This window comes from Gymnogyps californianus, chromosome 1 (genome assembly GCF_018139145.2).
Source record: "Gymnogyps californianus isolate 813 chromosome 1, ASM1813914v2, whole genome shotgun sequence".
Lineage (NCBI taxonomy): Eukaryota > Metazoa > Chordata > Aves > Accipitriformes > Cathartidae > Gymnogyps > Gymnogyps californianus.
The window spans coordinates 68,739,893-68,757,232 of NC_059471.1; the positions used below are offsets into that span (position 1 = coordinate 68,739,893).

Here is a 17,340-nt window from a genome sequence, read left to right on the forward strand (position 1 = left end):
AGGGCCTTTGTTTTTCTTTTCCTTCTCCAAAAATGTGGAGTACCTGCAGCTTCTATTGACTTCATGTCCTCTAGCTCCTACACAATCAAGATGCTTATGTTTAGGCAGATGAAGGCTGGGTGTTGAGGCTAGGGTTGTCCCTGCATAGGGACATAGAAAAAGCCTCTACTCCTTCTTAGCTTCTGAGGAGTTGGGCTTGGTGGACATTTGGCAAAAATCTCTCTGTTCAGACACAATATGTTAAAGCAAGCAAGTATGGCTGAGATTGGACTTCCGCCTTCATGTCACACAACATTTTCTTGTCTGGAGTACAAGAAGTTTGGAGTAAAGGTGTGAAAGGATGGAAGATCCACGTTTGATAGGATCAGGCCTGAACTTCATTGAAGGATGTTGGTTATCTTTGGAAACTTCTGCCTCCTCCGTTTTTGAGCTACAGACAACCACCTTTTAAGTGACTAGAGATAAACAGCTGTATAAACTACCTATGGGTTAAGGCATTACATGCCCATTTTGGCCTGAATCATACTCTCTGCTTCCATCGATAGAAGGGATAAAAGTAGACCAAATAGGGGGCTATTGACAGGGATGGTGTGTTTCTGGACAATGGATATAATGTCTTACTCTCCCTCACACCTTTTGGGCTTTGAGATCCCCTTAAAAGAAGTATTGGGAGGGTGATTATCTTTTATCCAGTGGAGGCTTGCGCATAGTGTCTACCCTTGACCCATACTTGACCTATAGCTGCTTTCTATTCTGCATGACTCTGAGGTCAACAGCTCGTGGGGAAACTTTGACAGTTCAGCTCTGTTAGATATTTGCTACCAAGGGATCCTCACGTTTCTGTGTGTGAGCAGGTTTGTGGGCTGACTTCCCTACAGAGACTCTTTAAGACTTGTACTGACCTTGAGAATAAGTACATGGTATGTTTAATAGGTTTGGGGTAGTCTGAGATTTTCAGGTATTATAAAATACTGTGAAGCACAAGCTTATAGTTAAACATTGTTATTCATTCAAATGGGCAATTAGATATCCTTGCGATTAACATGCTTTTGCATGGAGTAATTCTTTGTAAATTTTGCAATAGAAATAGCGAGCAATTGTGTGTACTGGGTGTACTAATAACCTTCCCACACTAAGTTTATCCAATTAAGAGAAATATTTAAGTATTGCAAGCTAAACTAATAGATGATTCCGAACTTTCTTCTGGTGGATTTTAATAACATTAATAACGTATGGCAGATGCAAGAGGATTTTTGTTTATGCATAGTAGAATGTTTATCATCCTTAGAATATCAAGATTAGGAGAAATGTGTAAGTTTTACATTAGTTTAGATCATTTGTTTTATTTTACTGTTCTATATTACTAAGAAAAACAAATTACCCCCTCATTTATGCTCCTAGATTCTCATGATGCCGTTCTAAGATTTAATTCTGCTCCAACACGTGGCTATGAAAAAGATGTTGGAAATAAAACAACCATGCGGATCATTAACTCTCAGGTAAGATCTTCCTTTTGTGAATTCAAGTCAATGTCGCTTCTGTACAATATGACATTAATTTAACAACTTCTGAGAAGGTGTAGGGTAATCTGGGAAACAGCTAGTGATTTAACAGTCAAGATGTAGAGCAGGTAAAAGTTCTCCCTTACAGGGATGTTCACACTGCTGTCAGTGTAGAGTGATTGCAGTAGTTACTTGATATCCTTGTTTCAAAGAATTGGTTTGTAAAGTTCCTCATGTGTCCTACATCTGTAAAGGCTCTGCAGGATGCCAGAGCCGTCAGTACAGAAGACCTTCAGCACACTGCCTTCGGGATCTTCACAAAGCCCGGGCTGTGGGGATCCCAAAGCTCTGTTCTCATATTCTCCAGTTCCCAAATTATTTCCTTGCTGGAAGGTGAAAGAAATGGGAATTGAGTTGCCTTAATACATAACTTTAGGCAAGTCATCGTTCTTTAAAAATTTGGAATGAACTAGTAAAAAACTTTAATGTACTTTAATGATGTTACACGTAAGGTGAGTTTGTTCATCTGAATGGAAAGAGAAAATGGGATTTTCTGCATATGGGTGTTAACAAATAATTGTGCATTGAGCTACAGTGACACCTTATGGTTGAGAGTAGTTTTTCAGTTTTGAAAAAACTTGCCTGAACTCTGGTCTTGGGCAAACCAAGCCTCTTTCCTCTTCATGAAATGCAGCCAAAAAGCAACAACGGAATTACTGTGAAATTTTATGACATACTGAAATGGTGAGTTTACTTAGTCAACACCAGTAGTATGGTTGGCCATGTAGCATGCTCTATACATACTGATTCTTGCTGAATGAGAGCAAAATTTTCATTTCCTGTAATTCTTATGAATTCATTTTTTCTTCTTCTTTGAGTGACTTCCCATGCAAAGTCCATCCTTGGTGGGTGTGTTCTCTGTGTATATAAGTTCATGTTCTTTGCCACCGCAGAGAGGACTGTTCACTGTCATTTCCTTCACACTCGTTCTGTAGCTCTTTGTGAGGCCGCAGGACAGACTAGATTTTTGAAGTGATCTGGGTTAAATATGCCCCCTTTCTTTTGCTCAGGGGAAGAAAACAAAAATATCTTACTCTGGCTTTAGTACTGAAATCAGTGTATCAGAGAACATTGATCTTAATGTCATTTATTTTACTTTCTGGGTTTTGTTGGTTTTTTCCCTTTTCTTTGACTGTTCTCCGTTTTACTGTTAGCCAAAATGTCCTAGTGCTGACCAGGCTTGAACTCCTGTGCTGTGCAAGGAGGAGGGTTTAGAAACTTTATTTAGTTGACTGCTCTCAGTAGGCTTCCTGTAGGAGAAGAGAGAAATGCCTCCAGGGAGTGATCTGAGCTTTGTTAGCTCCCCAGCAAATTCAGAGAGACTAAACAGCTAAATTAGCTGCTCTCTGCTGCTCCCGGCAGGCTGGGCTCCTCCTGGCTCCCAGAGCTGCTGCAGTATGCTCCCACTGGGGTGGTAGTGGAGGGTCCCGTGGTCTTCTCTGCTACACTGTACATTGCTTGCTCTCCACAAGGCCTCTCAAGAAAACACAAGGCATGGCTAAAGTTCAGGCCAGGTCAGCTCACACAGCTTCTTCACAAGTGTTTGTATTCCCACCACCTTTCTGCCCCTTCAAAGAGGTCAGAAGCCACCCGTGATGCTCTGGCCACCTGCTGAGAAACTCCTTCCCCTCTCCAGGAGTGAAATCTGCACAGGCCACTTGATAAAAGTTGCTTTCCCTACCAATACTGAAGATGGATTGCCCATACAGGTTTACTGACCCTCCTTCCCTCCTCACTGTTGGAAATTCCTTCATTCAGCTGATTAAAAGGCTGCTGTGGCCCTCTTCTTCCCTCATGTTCTCTGCTGTGAAAGCCCAAAGGATGTGAAGGAAGCCAGTGCAGCCACAACAGATATTATTATTCCAGAAGAAACTCATCTCATACATATGAATGCAGCCTCACTAAGAGCGAAATTTGTGTGGACAACACCTCCAAAGGACTCTTGCTTACTGAAAGGCAAGTAAGACCTCCTTTGTGTGATAACTGTGGAACTGAGCTTTTAAAAGCTTGACCTTTTGGTCTGTTTACTCTGTAATCTTAAAAAAGGAGTTTACGTTCTCAGGCGAAAACTGCTGTGAGAAATGGAGTTGGGGATGCTGATGGCAGCACGACTAATTCTGTTCTTGTTGTAGAAGGCTGATGGAAAGTCATTAAGCTCAAAGTTTATGGTAGGAAGAATATTGCTATGGCAACAATATTATTTTTCTGAAAAAAAAATATGCATAATCAAATATGGCTCATTGGATCCTAAAGGGAAATGAAAATTAGTATGAATTTATTTGTCTGGAATGTTGATTAGTTTAGCAGCTGGAGCCAAATTCATGCTGTTTCAACCAATGCTGAAATCACTCAGCTCAATCCTGCCTGAGATTGGATGCACCAGGGATCAGAGAGATCTGGTTAGGCATGGAGGGTCCAGGAAGGGATGAGCCAGCAGGAGTGAAGAGTAAAATTCCAGTGGGGTGGGAGGATCAAGCAGAGTACCAGGAGATGCGGGAGGGAGTTAGATGAGAGCCATATATCAGAGCAATATGACAGTTACTTCAAAAATAGGCCTATCATGTGCCTGTTCCTGGAATTATTTTTCTAGGTATACCAGCTTTTACCGTCATGGTCTAATTTGCCTTTTTGGAGTTACTTGAAATGAGACTGTCTTGCTGTTGAAATAAAAAAGCAACCAAAAAGGCGGGAAAAGACATTATCCTTGGGGGCTGTAGCCCTTCAAAGAAAGCTGCTCTGTGTCTAAGAAGAGGATCCTGCAGGCGATCTGAAATACCGTAGCTTTCGTTTTCAAGTTCCAGAACACACAGTAATGTTGATATACAATTACGCAGCATCTCAAGTGGTCCCATCACATCCCTCACAGATGGAGAGTAATTCAGCATACTGCTACTTCAAACTGTCATGAACGCTGTTTATGGCTAAGCTCTTTTTTATATATATTTTTTTAACAAAACAAGATGCTTAAAATCGACCATAATTAAAGCAGAACGAACAGCAGCGTGGGGAGGATTGTTCATTTTGGAGAAGGATTTTGCGATTTTTCTGGATCCCACTTGCTTTTAATGCTGTGCAATTCTTTGCATCTGTGTTTGCAGATTCTCACCAATCCAAACCATCACTTTGTCGACAGCTCTTTGTACAAAGATGTTATCTTAGTAGCCTGGGATCCTGCCCCCTACTCTGCAAATCTGAACGTGGTAAGATGTCTGCTTGGACCTTTCTTCCGAATCAGTCTGAAAGCACTGGAGAAAATGAATGTATTTAGTACTGCAGTCTCCTGGTTCTCACTTGTCACAATGAACCCCAATGTCTGTCTTTAAGAAGTGGGGAATGCTATTTCTGCATGAACTGGTCAAAATTGGTTTATTGGTCAAAAGCTTTTTATTAGCCAGCACTTGTACTGGAATGGACTGCTCTGAGATGCTAGGATAGATGAATGGCGGGGTTTTTTGATAAAATATTGCTCTTTTCACATAACAGTGAGTTTTCTGTGTGTTTGCCAAGGAGGGAACGTTGCTAGATTTCAGAAGGAGGTTTTATCAGGAAAGGTGAGGAATTGCATCCATTTTTTCCTACCTTCCCCTCTTGCCTTCCCAGACAAAATACAACACCCTAATGAAAATCTCTCTTGGCGCCTTCCCCGTTTCTCAGGCCTCCTCCCCACCAGTCTTCCCTTTGTGTCCACTCCCCCACAACCATCTGTGCCCCGCCGTCCACCCCCTCGCCGAGCGCAGCAGACATCCATCTGGTTGTCACTGGGGGAGTCTCTGCTTTGGCTGGTGCTGCAGCTCCAGTGGACCAGTTGATCTGATGGTTCCTGGCAGAGGGAGCTCGGAGCTGAGCAGGCTGCAAAGTAGAAAGTAAACCTTCATCTGCTGAACTCCCTTAGCAACAGATGCCAGAGGCTGCCTGCCTGCCTGCCTCCTACGCAGGCTGCCGGCAGCCTGCTTCACGTGCTGCTGCTGCCTCCATCAGGGACGGGGGCACTTTCAGAGGAAGGTTCACCCCCACACCCGGACCTTGTTTCAAGGCTCTTTGAACCCCTTGTTTAACGCGGGCCTGTGAGGGGGAGATGGGGTTCGGCTTGTCCCGCTGCAGTGGATTGCTTATTGGGAGTCTCTGTATGAAGAAAGGAAACAGAATAGCCCAGAGTGAGGACTGGCTTTCTAGGAGAAGCATCCACCAGTGCAGGATGCTTTGCTACCTTTGCTTCTGTTCTGAAGAACCCAAATGAAGCTAGTTCACGTTATAGTACGTGTAGTGTTCAAAACGCATTTGATACTATAAGATTAAAAAAATTCTTACTTTTTTCCTCCCAGTGGTATAAGAAGCCGGACTACAATCTGTTCACTCCCTACGTACAGCATCGCAGGAAGAATCCAAACCAGCCGTTTTACATTCTCCATCCAAAGTTTATATGGCAGCTCTGGGACATCATTCAGGAGAACACTAAAGAGAAGATACAGCCCAACCCTCCTTCTTCAGGTTTTATTGGTAGGTGCATCAAAGACGGGCCTGGTAGACATGTTAGATTAAAAAAAAATTTTAAAATTGTAAATATGTACATTGCATGGGGATCAGGTCCATACACATGTACTGTTTGTTCTTGGTGCTCTATACAGAAACAATGACTAGCTAAAACACACAGTATGAGAACTAGAAAATAGTTGAGTGAATTTAATGTTCTGCTTTCTTGCCCTTCACATCCATAGTATGCATACCATATTTATAAAACATACATATATCTGTGAGAAATTTGTATTATTACATATTAATTTATCTGTTGAGAACCTACTCAATTCTGAAGTTCTTTGTTGGGATCATAGACCAGAGATGCATCAGACAACAAGTGAAAGCATATGGCAGATCATACAGAGAGGATGAAATGACTGACAGGCCGAGCTGTATACCCTACACAGGTCAAGGAATGGGATTTCCCATGCCCTGTCACGGCTTCCAGTGCTCAGTCTGAAAGTGCCTGAAGCATCCCTCTTACTCTTACACTTGAAGAAATAGAGTTTCACTGTATTTTTTGGTCCTTTCTTAGTATTTTTGGGGGGATAATTTGGCACAGTTCATACAGCATAACCACTTACCTGACGCATAGCAGTTCCTGATCGTGAATGTCTAAAGGATGCAAGTAGTCAGAGTAGCAAGGCTGAATCAGGGTCTTCCTTGCTCATGCTTCTAGAGGCACAGAGGGCAACAGAGCTCCAAATACTGTCTTCCGCTTTGGAAACTCCATCTTTTCCTCCTTGACATTGTGATATTGGTCTATGTATTTGCTGCAGTCAGAAAATGCTCTTTTTATTCTTTCTATCTGAATCTGAAAGCAAAGATACCTGAGATTGCATCTGACGTTGGAAAACCAGTTCTGAGCACTTACCTTGAGCTCTGTATACAGTAGTGGCATCCCAGGATATTGTGGAGCCCACCAAAGGCCTTAGGGAGGGTGCTGAACCTCTCAGAGGGATGACATAAAGGTGTCTGGGAGGTGCCCATCTATGGCCTGAGTGGGATGTGCTTACCTGGAGGATGAGTGGAAAGAAGAGGAGGCCTTGTGTGTTGGAGGAGAATGGCTTGGCAGTTGGTTACTTCTTGAAGTGAGATTTTTGGAACCTGCTTGTAAAAATTCATAAGAAGACTGCTCATGTGGAATGATCTGACCAGCTGCATTCACATTTTGCAAAAGCATTTCTTGGAGTAATGAAGTTGTTGATAAAAATAGGTTAACAGCTGCTGATCATAAGAATAGTGAAGAGGATCATTGTGCTGTCAATGTGTACTTCCACCATATATAAGAAACACTTCAAAAGCTTTCTTTGAAGAAATTGAGTTAATTTCACTATAAGAATAGAATCTTCAACTCCAAATTTAAATGTTCCTGACAAAAAATATTCTTTAAGCAGAGAAAGCTTTGAAAATATCGTTCATTAAAAAGGCAAAAACATTAACAACAAAAGCTGTACAGATAAATGTACTCTGTGTGTACAGATGCAAATTTGCCGCCTCCTCCTCTACTGGGAATTTTATTTATATTATTCTTTTCCAAAGGATATGCTTAGACATTCTGGTAATGCTATTATTAGCTTTAAGAAAACAAGGCAGTAAGACAAGCTTATTGGGAGTCATATCCACCTCATTTGATAACTAGCTACTGTTCTGATAGATTCATTTTAAATTTTTTATTAGGAAGAGGCATCCTATTTTAGTAACCTTATTGAATGGATGTCTATGCATTGCACGTGTAACGTAATAGAAACTGGAAGACAGCACAGAAACAGCAACTGCGTATTATCAAAGGTGGACATAAAGGGCAAGATAAAGCATAAAAAATATAATGCAACTTGGCAGAAATCTGAAAAGTCATGTTGGTCTTCAGATCAGGTATCTCTCAACAACTCATGCAGCAAATAATCCAGTTGGAACTGAAGCTGGCAGTCACAACTGAGTGCACCTGTATGAAAGGCGTATCCTGAGTATTGAGCTTCTACCTGATTCTTACAAAATCTGTAAAATTATTTCCTGTAAAATTAATAGAAAGAATGGGTAAGTGATGGCCATCATAAAACATGAGTGTCTTAATTTCAAGAAGATATGGAACAATGGTTTATTAAATGGCCACACTGCTAATACCATTGTGCTCAAAACAGCTGTATGAAGGAAGACAGGCTGTTGTTAAATAGAGGGTATGAATTTTCACGGGCAGAGGGACCTGTATCCCTGAATCTAAGCTCTTTATAGCATGGACCATAGTGATTCTAATCACTTTATTAAAATAACTTATTGTAAGTCTGTGTGCAATGCTCTGCAATTAGAACGAATACAGACTCTGCGCAATGATCTGGCTTGTCCGTATTTACACTGGCAGAAAGTCAGGCAGCCCTTTGTGAGCTGCAGTTACTTGTGGAGGAAGAGCAGCAGTTCCTCAAACCGCTGTTGCTGCCAGTAACATGGAAAAGGTAAAAAAAAAAAAAAGGTTCTGAATCAAGTGAAGCATTTTTGTTTCAAGCTTTTTAACCCTCTGGAGCCCCAGTTTACAAAATTGGACAAACGTATAAATTAAAACATGGAAACATCAGACTGTTTCCTTTCAGGAATGTCAGGAATGTTTTAGGGTGGTCTTAGATTGTTTCTTCAGTAATTACATTTTTCACCTGATAATTGTATCTATTTCTGCCACTTAGCACTATTTATAAGAAACCGAGTCTTCCCAAAGGGAGGATGCTTGGTGGAATGTGTTCTGAGGGTATTCTTCTGCAGCAGTGAGTCAGCATCCTTCAGCAGTGACTGATGTCAGGGGAATCTTTTAACATTGTTAATAGCTGTATTAAAGTACTTAAGTCACAATATTATTAAGTGTCTTGGAAAACGGGCCAGTGGGTCACTTGTGGGGAAGAGGTAGTCTCTCACATGCTGTGACTTCAGGGGAATGAGAGGGTGAGAAGAGGTAGGACCTTTTCCCTGGTTTCTCCACCGCTTGGGAGCTAGGGAGAAGAACATTTTTTGCGCTTCCTTTGGGGTATGGGATGCCCTATGTCAGCATAACTCCCTCCTGGAACCCCTGGCTCCCCAAAACCCTACATGCATTAGCTCTGCACCAGCATGTTGCTGAGGAGGGGCAACGGCACTGTGACAGCTGGTGGTTGGGGTGAGGGAAGTGCAGCGCATGTCCCAGCTGTAGAGGAGGGGAGAGGAGAGGATGGGGGGAGAAGTGTGGCAGAGAGGAGGACTGGTTGTGTTCTACAGGTTACATACAAAATAAGGCACAAGTCTCGAATGCTTTAGTAATACCGCATTTTGTGTACATTCACGTACGGTTTTAAACCTTTTAAATATGTCACTGCTTCCAGCCGCTTCTGAAATGGTAACACACACACACACACTGCGGAGGTCTAAAACCAGGTGAGATGGATACTACCAAACACGGATCAGCTTCCTCCAAGAACAGAGTTTCTCCGTTCCCCTCCATCGGGTTCTAACCTGTAGATGTTCCTGTCTTTGTTTTTCTTCTAAGAGCGTGTCAGCTCGTGGCAGCCCATCCGTCACCGGTGCTAGGCTGCACCTTCACAATGCTACACGCAGACCCACATCTGACCGCAGTCTTTTCTGCTATATTTGTTATTACTTTAACATTGTTTTCTACCCAGCCTAGTGATGGGTGTAAGTTCAGGACATCATTGAAAGTAGGCTGAACTCATTGCCTGTCAGATTGCATCCCGTTTGTTAGGTGTTACTTCTGGGGGTATACTGTGTCTAGGAAGGATCAACTTGGCACAGACAAGTCACCCTTTAGTGTGGTGTTTTCTAGCTCAAAGGCTATGAATAATGACCAGGAAAACACAGAGACTGTTTTTTTTGTGGGGAAAGGTTCACCAGGGTAAAACAAACCTGTTATTTTAGTCTGGTAGTCTTTTTTGGCTTGTTTTCTGAGACACCAATGTGGACTTTCCCTGGCTTGTAACTTTGCCTTATGTGGCATGTCATAGCTTAGCTAATGTCACTCCTCATTATAAATTATTTACTCTTTGTCTTCCTAATCTAATCCTTAGATGAGCTTTGAGAACACATTCTTGCATATTTTTGCATCATTTTTGCAGCTGCCACCTTCATGCTTTTAAACAAAACTCTGCACAGTATTCTCATCATCTTGCATTAGCATTAGGCAATTGCCATGGTGGCTTTTTGCAGTTAAATTTGTTGGTTCACATTTGGCTGAAAATTGGGTTTGCTAAATGAATATTGACATGTTTACATCTCGTCTTGGACTTTGATCTACTCCGTTTTTCTCAGAAGAAAGGTAAGCATCCAACCACCAAATCTCAGATTTGGATTCCACTGGCAAATCCTAAATTGACAGTTGAGAAAATGTCACTGTTATTAGGGAAGGATTTGCCCTATCTTTTGGCAGCAGAAATAAGTGTTACCTCTTCACTTCCTATTAATACATTTTTCACTGTGAAATATGAACTCCCCTCCTTCTGAACATACCAAAGCTCAGTTTTTAATTGAGGCTGATGCTGTATAAATCGGCAGTCTCTATTTTTACCATTCTGCTGTAAAAGAACTGTTCCTGTACCCTCCTTGGCAGCGTATGTAAACAACCTAGTTCTGACCTTACACCTTCATCATCTGAAGACCAAGATTAAAACTGCTTCCTTGAGTTTCTCAAGAGCAGCATTCTCTGTGCATTGGATGGGATGGTACATTAGCATTCAGAAAGTTTGGGGGCTCTTTAATAATGTCTAGATTACATACAGGCTTTTCTATGAAGATTTTGCTCCTGTCCATTGTTTGCTAACTGGATTTGCTGTGAATTCCTACTTGCCATAGTCCATTGGTACATTTTGCTAGCTTACCTCTTCAGAGGTGATTTTACTTGAAATTCACATTTATATACCTTTGTATACCCAGCAGCTTTTGTCTTTTTAAAAAGCTAGTTGAAAGCTCTTGACTGTGGTATTTTTTTTTACTCCCAAATAAAAACATGGTCTGTGTAGATTTTTACATTTTAGGTTGTCTGTGTAGGTGGTAGTCTTTGCTATGTGTTGTAGCTTTTAGCGTAACATATGAACCACTGAATGCAAAATGATAACTAAGCCCAGATTACTTTATTGTTGGGACAAAGAAAGGCTTGTTTGAGGCTTTACAGTTGACATTACAGATTTAACAGTTATGTGTCATTAATAGTTGATAACATTATTTTAATCTTCATTTGCATGCATCGAGACAATAGTACAACCAAGACTATCATTACACTGCAACATTAGCAGATCGTATAATGACTAAGAAATTTAAAGTGGCTTCAAAGAGCATGTTGAATAGAAGAATGCAGCTGATCTCCAGCTCTGCTTAGAAAAAATACACTTGCATGAGCTGAAAGAAACAATTCGACATATTAAGAGTTGCCTTATTACTGTTACTTACTCAGCTGTTTGCCAGCAGTTGGTGAAGGAACAGAATAGTGCTTACTCTTTCCAGCTCAGTTTTGTTCAAGTATTATCACACAGATAAATAATACCTCCAAATACATAAGCTTTAAATTCTTATTCTAATAAAACACACTCTGAAATTTGAGCATCTCCTACTTCCTGAAATACAGAGATAAAAGAGCCAACTCTCCTCTTACAGCACCGCAAATCACATGAAAAAATCTTTACTATTCTAGTGTATCACCCAAATTTGAATAATACATTTAAAATTATGTGATATTACTCGTCAGCATTTTCCAGTCTACGCTCATATTACAGAATATATTATTGTGATTAATGTACGGCTTTTTGCATTCAGCATTAAGTGATAAATACGTCATTTTCTAGGTCTGCTATATAACGCGAGTATCTATACATCAAAGATAACAAGTATTGCACAATTTATTAAGCTTAGGCACAGGGCCATTTGGTGACAATTAAATTCCTTAATGAATATTTGGTTTTCTTGTGGTTAGTATTTGTAATAGTTCATGAACTAAACAGAGGTAAAAGAACACTTTTTTAGCAACATAGTATTTTAAAAAGCCAGAGCTACTTTTACTATATGTTCCAAACAATAACTGAGGCACATTTGGCCCAGTTTCAAGGAGTGACAGATTTTCCTTTAGTACCTGAAATCCAGTCAAGAGAGTCTACAGAGTTAGACTAACATATAGAAAACTATACGTTCTAAATGCTTGATGTTTATTTGTAATGCTTTCAAGTGCACAGATTATCAAACATAAACTTACTAGTGTGTCTAACTAAATTCTTTTCTGTAACTAAATTTGTGGTGTGTGTGAAATGAGAAACATTATGAGTATAATAATCAGATTATGTGTATTTAAATGTTTTCAGCATCTCTTACATTTTGTTAAAATGATGCTGAGTTCTTGCTGAATGTTTGAATTACACTTATTATTCTAGATGCTTTCATACAGCATCTGTTGTATTCAGGTATATTAAACTATATTTTATTTACTTGTAAACTAGAGAACATTCTTTTTAAATTAGTGTGCTAACCACAAAGCCTAATTGTACTGTACAAAAGATGCATGTTGGAAATTCAAAACCTCTTGAGTTATTAAAATTGCCAAGAACAAATTGAAAAACATTTTCTCCTTTTGATTACAATCCATAGTATATGTTCATTTGTATAAACTATCCATGCAAGGAATTTAATCTTAATTTAATTCTGGTTTAAATGTTCTCAGCACTGATTGTAAAAGCTCAGGAGTTTATTTGTGCCAATTGGACTGAGTTTAAACCATATCCAACACTTCCTGGCAACATAGATATCTGCCAAATAGGGAAAAAACCTAACACATCTTTCTAAGGATTTTGAAATACTAATACATAATATTTTGAAATACATAATACTTTATTAGCATCTAATATTGTACTGTTATAACAAACTTGCAGGTTGACTGTTTCTCTGACAGCCACATCATTTCTTTGGAATAATATATTTTAAAATATTTTTAAAAGAATATTCTATACTCACAATCCTTTTTTTTTTTCTTCCCAATGCAGTATTCAGGAACATTGCCATTCAACTAGAAAACATTCATAAAGCACACCTTTGAATGATGTACTATAAAACAACTTTTCTCCACACAGGCAGAATTATTTTGCATTTTTCCATTTTCACAGTTGTAATCCAAAGGGGACTTTTGAAAATCCAGCAAGGGTATTAGAATTAGAGTGGCCTATACAGAAATATCTTCAGTTGTGATTTTGAATGTATGGTTGCACCAATCATGTTTGCCAAAGCTAAAATCATGCCAGATACCCTGACTTTTTCATTACTATGAAATTTAGATTGGATATTTGAGATCTAAAAGTTTTAAAGCTTGAGCATCAGATCTGGAAGAGACCAGATCTGATGGTTATTTTTGCACCTGCTTGCTCGTTTCAGAGTCATGCCTACAATATTATTTTTGCATGCTTCAGTAAGCTTCTGAAAAGATTCAACAGCTCCATTTCCATCTTTGGAGATACTCAGTACTGGGCTGGACAGGACCCCAAGCAACCTGATCTAACTTCAGAGTTGTCCCTGCTCTGAGGGGACTCTGAACTGCCTGCACAGTTCCCTCCAGACCCCTCCACAGATCTCATGGCAACGTCATCACTCAGACTGGCAATATTTCTGCTGGTTTGTACTGGAGCGTAACAGGTTCTTGACCAAATCCCCTGGACAGGATAGTAATACTGCTACTACTAGATTAATCCAATTAATCTAGTTAATCTAGTTTTTACTGAGCTTTTTTAGGGCCCACTGATGAAAAGCAGACTTTGCGTTGTGCCCCATGGACTTCTCTCGGCATTCATTCTAAGGAGTACTTCACCCTTTTTTTATGTTTGCATGCTATAGATAGCCTGTAGGCTTTCCCTTTCAGGTTTCACTTTTTCTTAAGTTGTGCATGTCCTCTGGCCTTCCCTAAATACTTTGTAATTCTCTGCTTTCACTCCTATTCTCGTACCTTAATCCTTATGAGTGTAAAAAAAGCCATCTCCTCTCAGCTTAATCCTTGCACATAAAATTGACTTCTGTTTATGGTCCATGGCTAGGTCAGTCAGAGAGCAGGACTCATGCCACCTAGCTTTAGATGTCTCTAGTGCAGGTCTGTATTTGTGTTAGTCAGCCTCAGACTTATTAGAGAAAAAAATAGGCACCTCTTAAATACGGCTATGAGACCTGTGTTCCCCTCTACATGTGAAATTTTCATCCCGTACTGGGAGTGCAGGTAGAACTCTTGCAGTACAGGTATCCATGCTGCCGCTCAGGCTACCCCTACATTCAACAGAAAGAAACAGGAATTTCTGGGGCATTACTCATGTGATCTGTTTTTAAATGCCTACTCTGGGATGAGTAGATGTGCTGCTTCCTGAAAGTGCCCACTTTCTTCTACTGACAGCAAAGGAGCCTGTGATACCTATCTCAGGTGTGGGTAACTCCACCAGTGGGCACATTTGGTCAGATGAATCACACCTTGTTTTCATTTCTTCTCACAGTGCTCCTGGAAAAGCCAATTACATTATTTTTTCACGAAGCTCCAAAAGCTTCTGACCTAGGAGAGTGGAGGAGAAGGTGCTTGACAGCAAGAGCCAGACTCTTATTTTCAGTTTCTGCCTAGTTACTGGAGAGGAACCACACTTACAGGGAACAACACTTACAGGGAACAATTCATCCCATCCTAAAGTAGACATCTAAAATAAGTCAGATGAATTGTGCCCTAGAAATGCCTGTCTCCTGCATTGTCTATAAAGAGTGCTTTAGACCAGCTAGGTTAGAGATGGGCATGAACATCTCAATGAGATTAATTCTGTCCAGACTATAAGGTGTTGGGACAATGACTATCTCATCATGCTCATTAATGTCTCCTTAGGTCGTGTGTAAGCCAGTCTGTGCTGTTTTATATGTAGTAATTGTGCATTGACTGAAAACTAACTTAAGGACTGTGAGCAAAGACAAATATTGAAGTGTAGCATATGGAAATTCTTCACCCTACAGTCTATCAAACAATTTGGGTTTCATTCATACTGATGCTGATTATCATAGAGGAGTGCTGAGATACGAAAAAAACTTGCGGCTGATACTGAATCAGGCAGTGATGTGAAAAGTACACGGATGAAAGAAATAAGTAGATAGGCATGTACTCTGTGGGCAATATAGGGAAGGGAAGTAAACTTGGAAACTACAGGTTAATACGTGTGGGAGGAAATGCGAAGAGATTCAGCCACGGAAGAGAAACCTAGGAAGCGATAATACAGAAAGAGATGCGTAAAGATAACGAATGGGATAACAAATGGGAAGTGAGGTAGGACTTCGCAGAGCAGACCGGCAAGCAAAACGCGCTAACGGAAGGTCAAGTCAGCAAGCAGTCAGGTACATACCTCTTCTTTATCTTTGTGATTGCATCCAAAACACAAAAGTTCAAACGTAATGTAAAAAATATTTTGGGGATCATGTAAGTGCCAAAAAGCTATTAGTAATTTAAAAAAAATTATCACTGAAGGTAACTGGGGGAGAGAAGGGAAGATGGAGAAACTGAGTTGAGGTAGATGAAAATATAGATAGCTTGGCACACTTATACCTGCTGGATACAGATGTCAGTAACTCACTGCAATGTTGTTAACACCAAGCAAAGAGAGAAACTGAGTTAGAGTGGTACTAAAAAACATGGGCTGCAACGTGAGCTCCGTAGCCTGGGGAGCTCTGTTGGCAGCCTTGTTTTAGGGACTTAAGGAAAACAAGCCAGACATGGCGTTAGAAAGTAAAGAGAATAAAAACTGAATATATCGTAGTACACTGACTGTGTAAATATCCTCATTGTTTAAACTGCTGCTGTTCTTTTAAAGATGGTGGATTCATGTTTTTTGTGAACTTAGATTTCAGTGATACAGTAACAGCTCTACAACACCAGGGCTGTCCCCTGTGGAGGGGGGTTCACATCCTCTAAGGCACAGGACAGAACTGAACCCATTTATTCCCTATTTTAGTGAGGACTCTATTCATACAAAGAAAACAGCTTCTTTTCAAAAAAGAGCTTCCCCCACCCCGGTCTTTAATATAGTGCTATCCCACCTTCTGTTTTTGAACAAAACAGCAGGAGCAGATCATTCCAAGGGAGAATCGGGGGGCTGTGACAGCTAAGTGGAGGGACCTACCTCCTCGGGTTCATGTAGATTGAGTGTGTAATACTGCATGCCCTGGGATCTCGCCCATAGGTGGCTGGGATGGGAGTGCTGGTTGTACCGCACCGTTGGTCTTTTTGGCTGGGGGTCTGTGGTGTTAGAGGTGCTAAAGGAGAAAAAGTCTGGCATTGACCACTGGTTTTCCCCAGAGTAGGGTTTGGACATTTGAAATGTGCACCAGGTCTGGAAGTCTCAGGAGTGCTCCCATTTCCACCAGGACAGATAAGCCTCTGTAGCCCAGGGCCACCTGTGTATGTGGTAATCTCTCCTCATTGTCTTAGCTCATCTTTCAGTTTGTTGACCCTAGACTTCAACACAAAGACGTGCTGTAAATTAGCTGTTACCACTCAGAAACTAGCCTGTCGAGTCACTGTGCTTCCTCCCACAAAACATCATTGTCCAGCATGAGCAAAAACTTGAGTGGACTGTCAGAAATTATGGTCATTTATGAGCAACCTAATCTGAAATCCCAAGACATTGACTGGATGGAACAAGGCAGGAAAGGCAAGGAGCTAAACTAGATAGCCCAACGTGCCTTTTAGATTGATTCTGGAGGACATTGATCCACAGATCACTAAGAATTAAAACTCTACCACTTCTAAGTGCTCCATTAACTAATTTACAGGAAAGTCAATGATATTGCTTAAAATTTTGTCATTATTGAACCATACGTGCAGTGATGTGGCCATCTTTACTGTTATTAAGGAAATTATAAGAGAGTCCCAATTTTTGTTCTTGACAGTTTTCCTATCCCACAAATGGCAACTTCCTTTATTAATTTTAAGGTTAGCTGGGTAATGTGGCAGTGAAATGAAACACACTCTGGTTAAGGCTTGTACTTTCCGTCAGAGCCAATTTTCCTAAGACATTGGTGGTACAGCTTTTGAAACTGGCTCCAGGCTTGGCTCCGGGTGCAGGAGAGAAGTCATTTTACCGTCTGTTTCTGGACGTGGTTCGTTATTGCACATGTTTCCACCTTCCGTCCTCTGATTCAGCTGGATAACAGTTACCTTGGAGTGGCAGGTGGGCTCTCCATCAGCGGAGGAAGGAGGTTGGCAGTGGAAAAGCTGACGAAAGCATTTGTAAAACTGAAACAACGAAAAAAA

At 40.6% G+C, this 17,340-nt stretch overlaps 2 protein-coding genes across 2 annotated transcripts in view; one reads left to right on the forward strand and one right to left on the reverse strand.

The window, feature by feature from the left end:
- ST6GAL2 (ST6 beta-galactoside alpha-2,6-sialyltransferase 2) overlaps positions 1-17,340 on the forward strand; it is a 50,489-nt gene that overhangs the window by 30,419 nt on the left and 2,730 nt on the right. Inside the window, exons 3-5 of the mRNA XM_050909150.1 lie at positions 1,402-1,499; positions 4,661-4,762; positions 5,885-6,059. Coding sequence (XP_050765107.1) covers positions 1,402-1,499; positions 4,661-4,762; positions 5,885-6,059 — 375 coding nt within the window. The remainder of the gene's footprint in view (positions 1-1,401; positions 1,500-4,660; positions 4,763-5,884; positions 6,060-17,340) is intronic.
- LOC127024554 (pinopsin-like) overlaps positions 17,095-17,340 on the reverse strand; it is an 89,410-nt gene continuing 89,164 nt past the window's right edge. The window contains exon 4 of the mRNA XM_050909162.1: positions 17,095-17,322. Within this exon, the coding sequence (XP_050765119.1) occupies positions 17,095-17,322 (228 nt within the window). The remainder of the gene's footprint in view (positions 17,323-17,340) is intronic.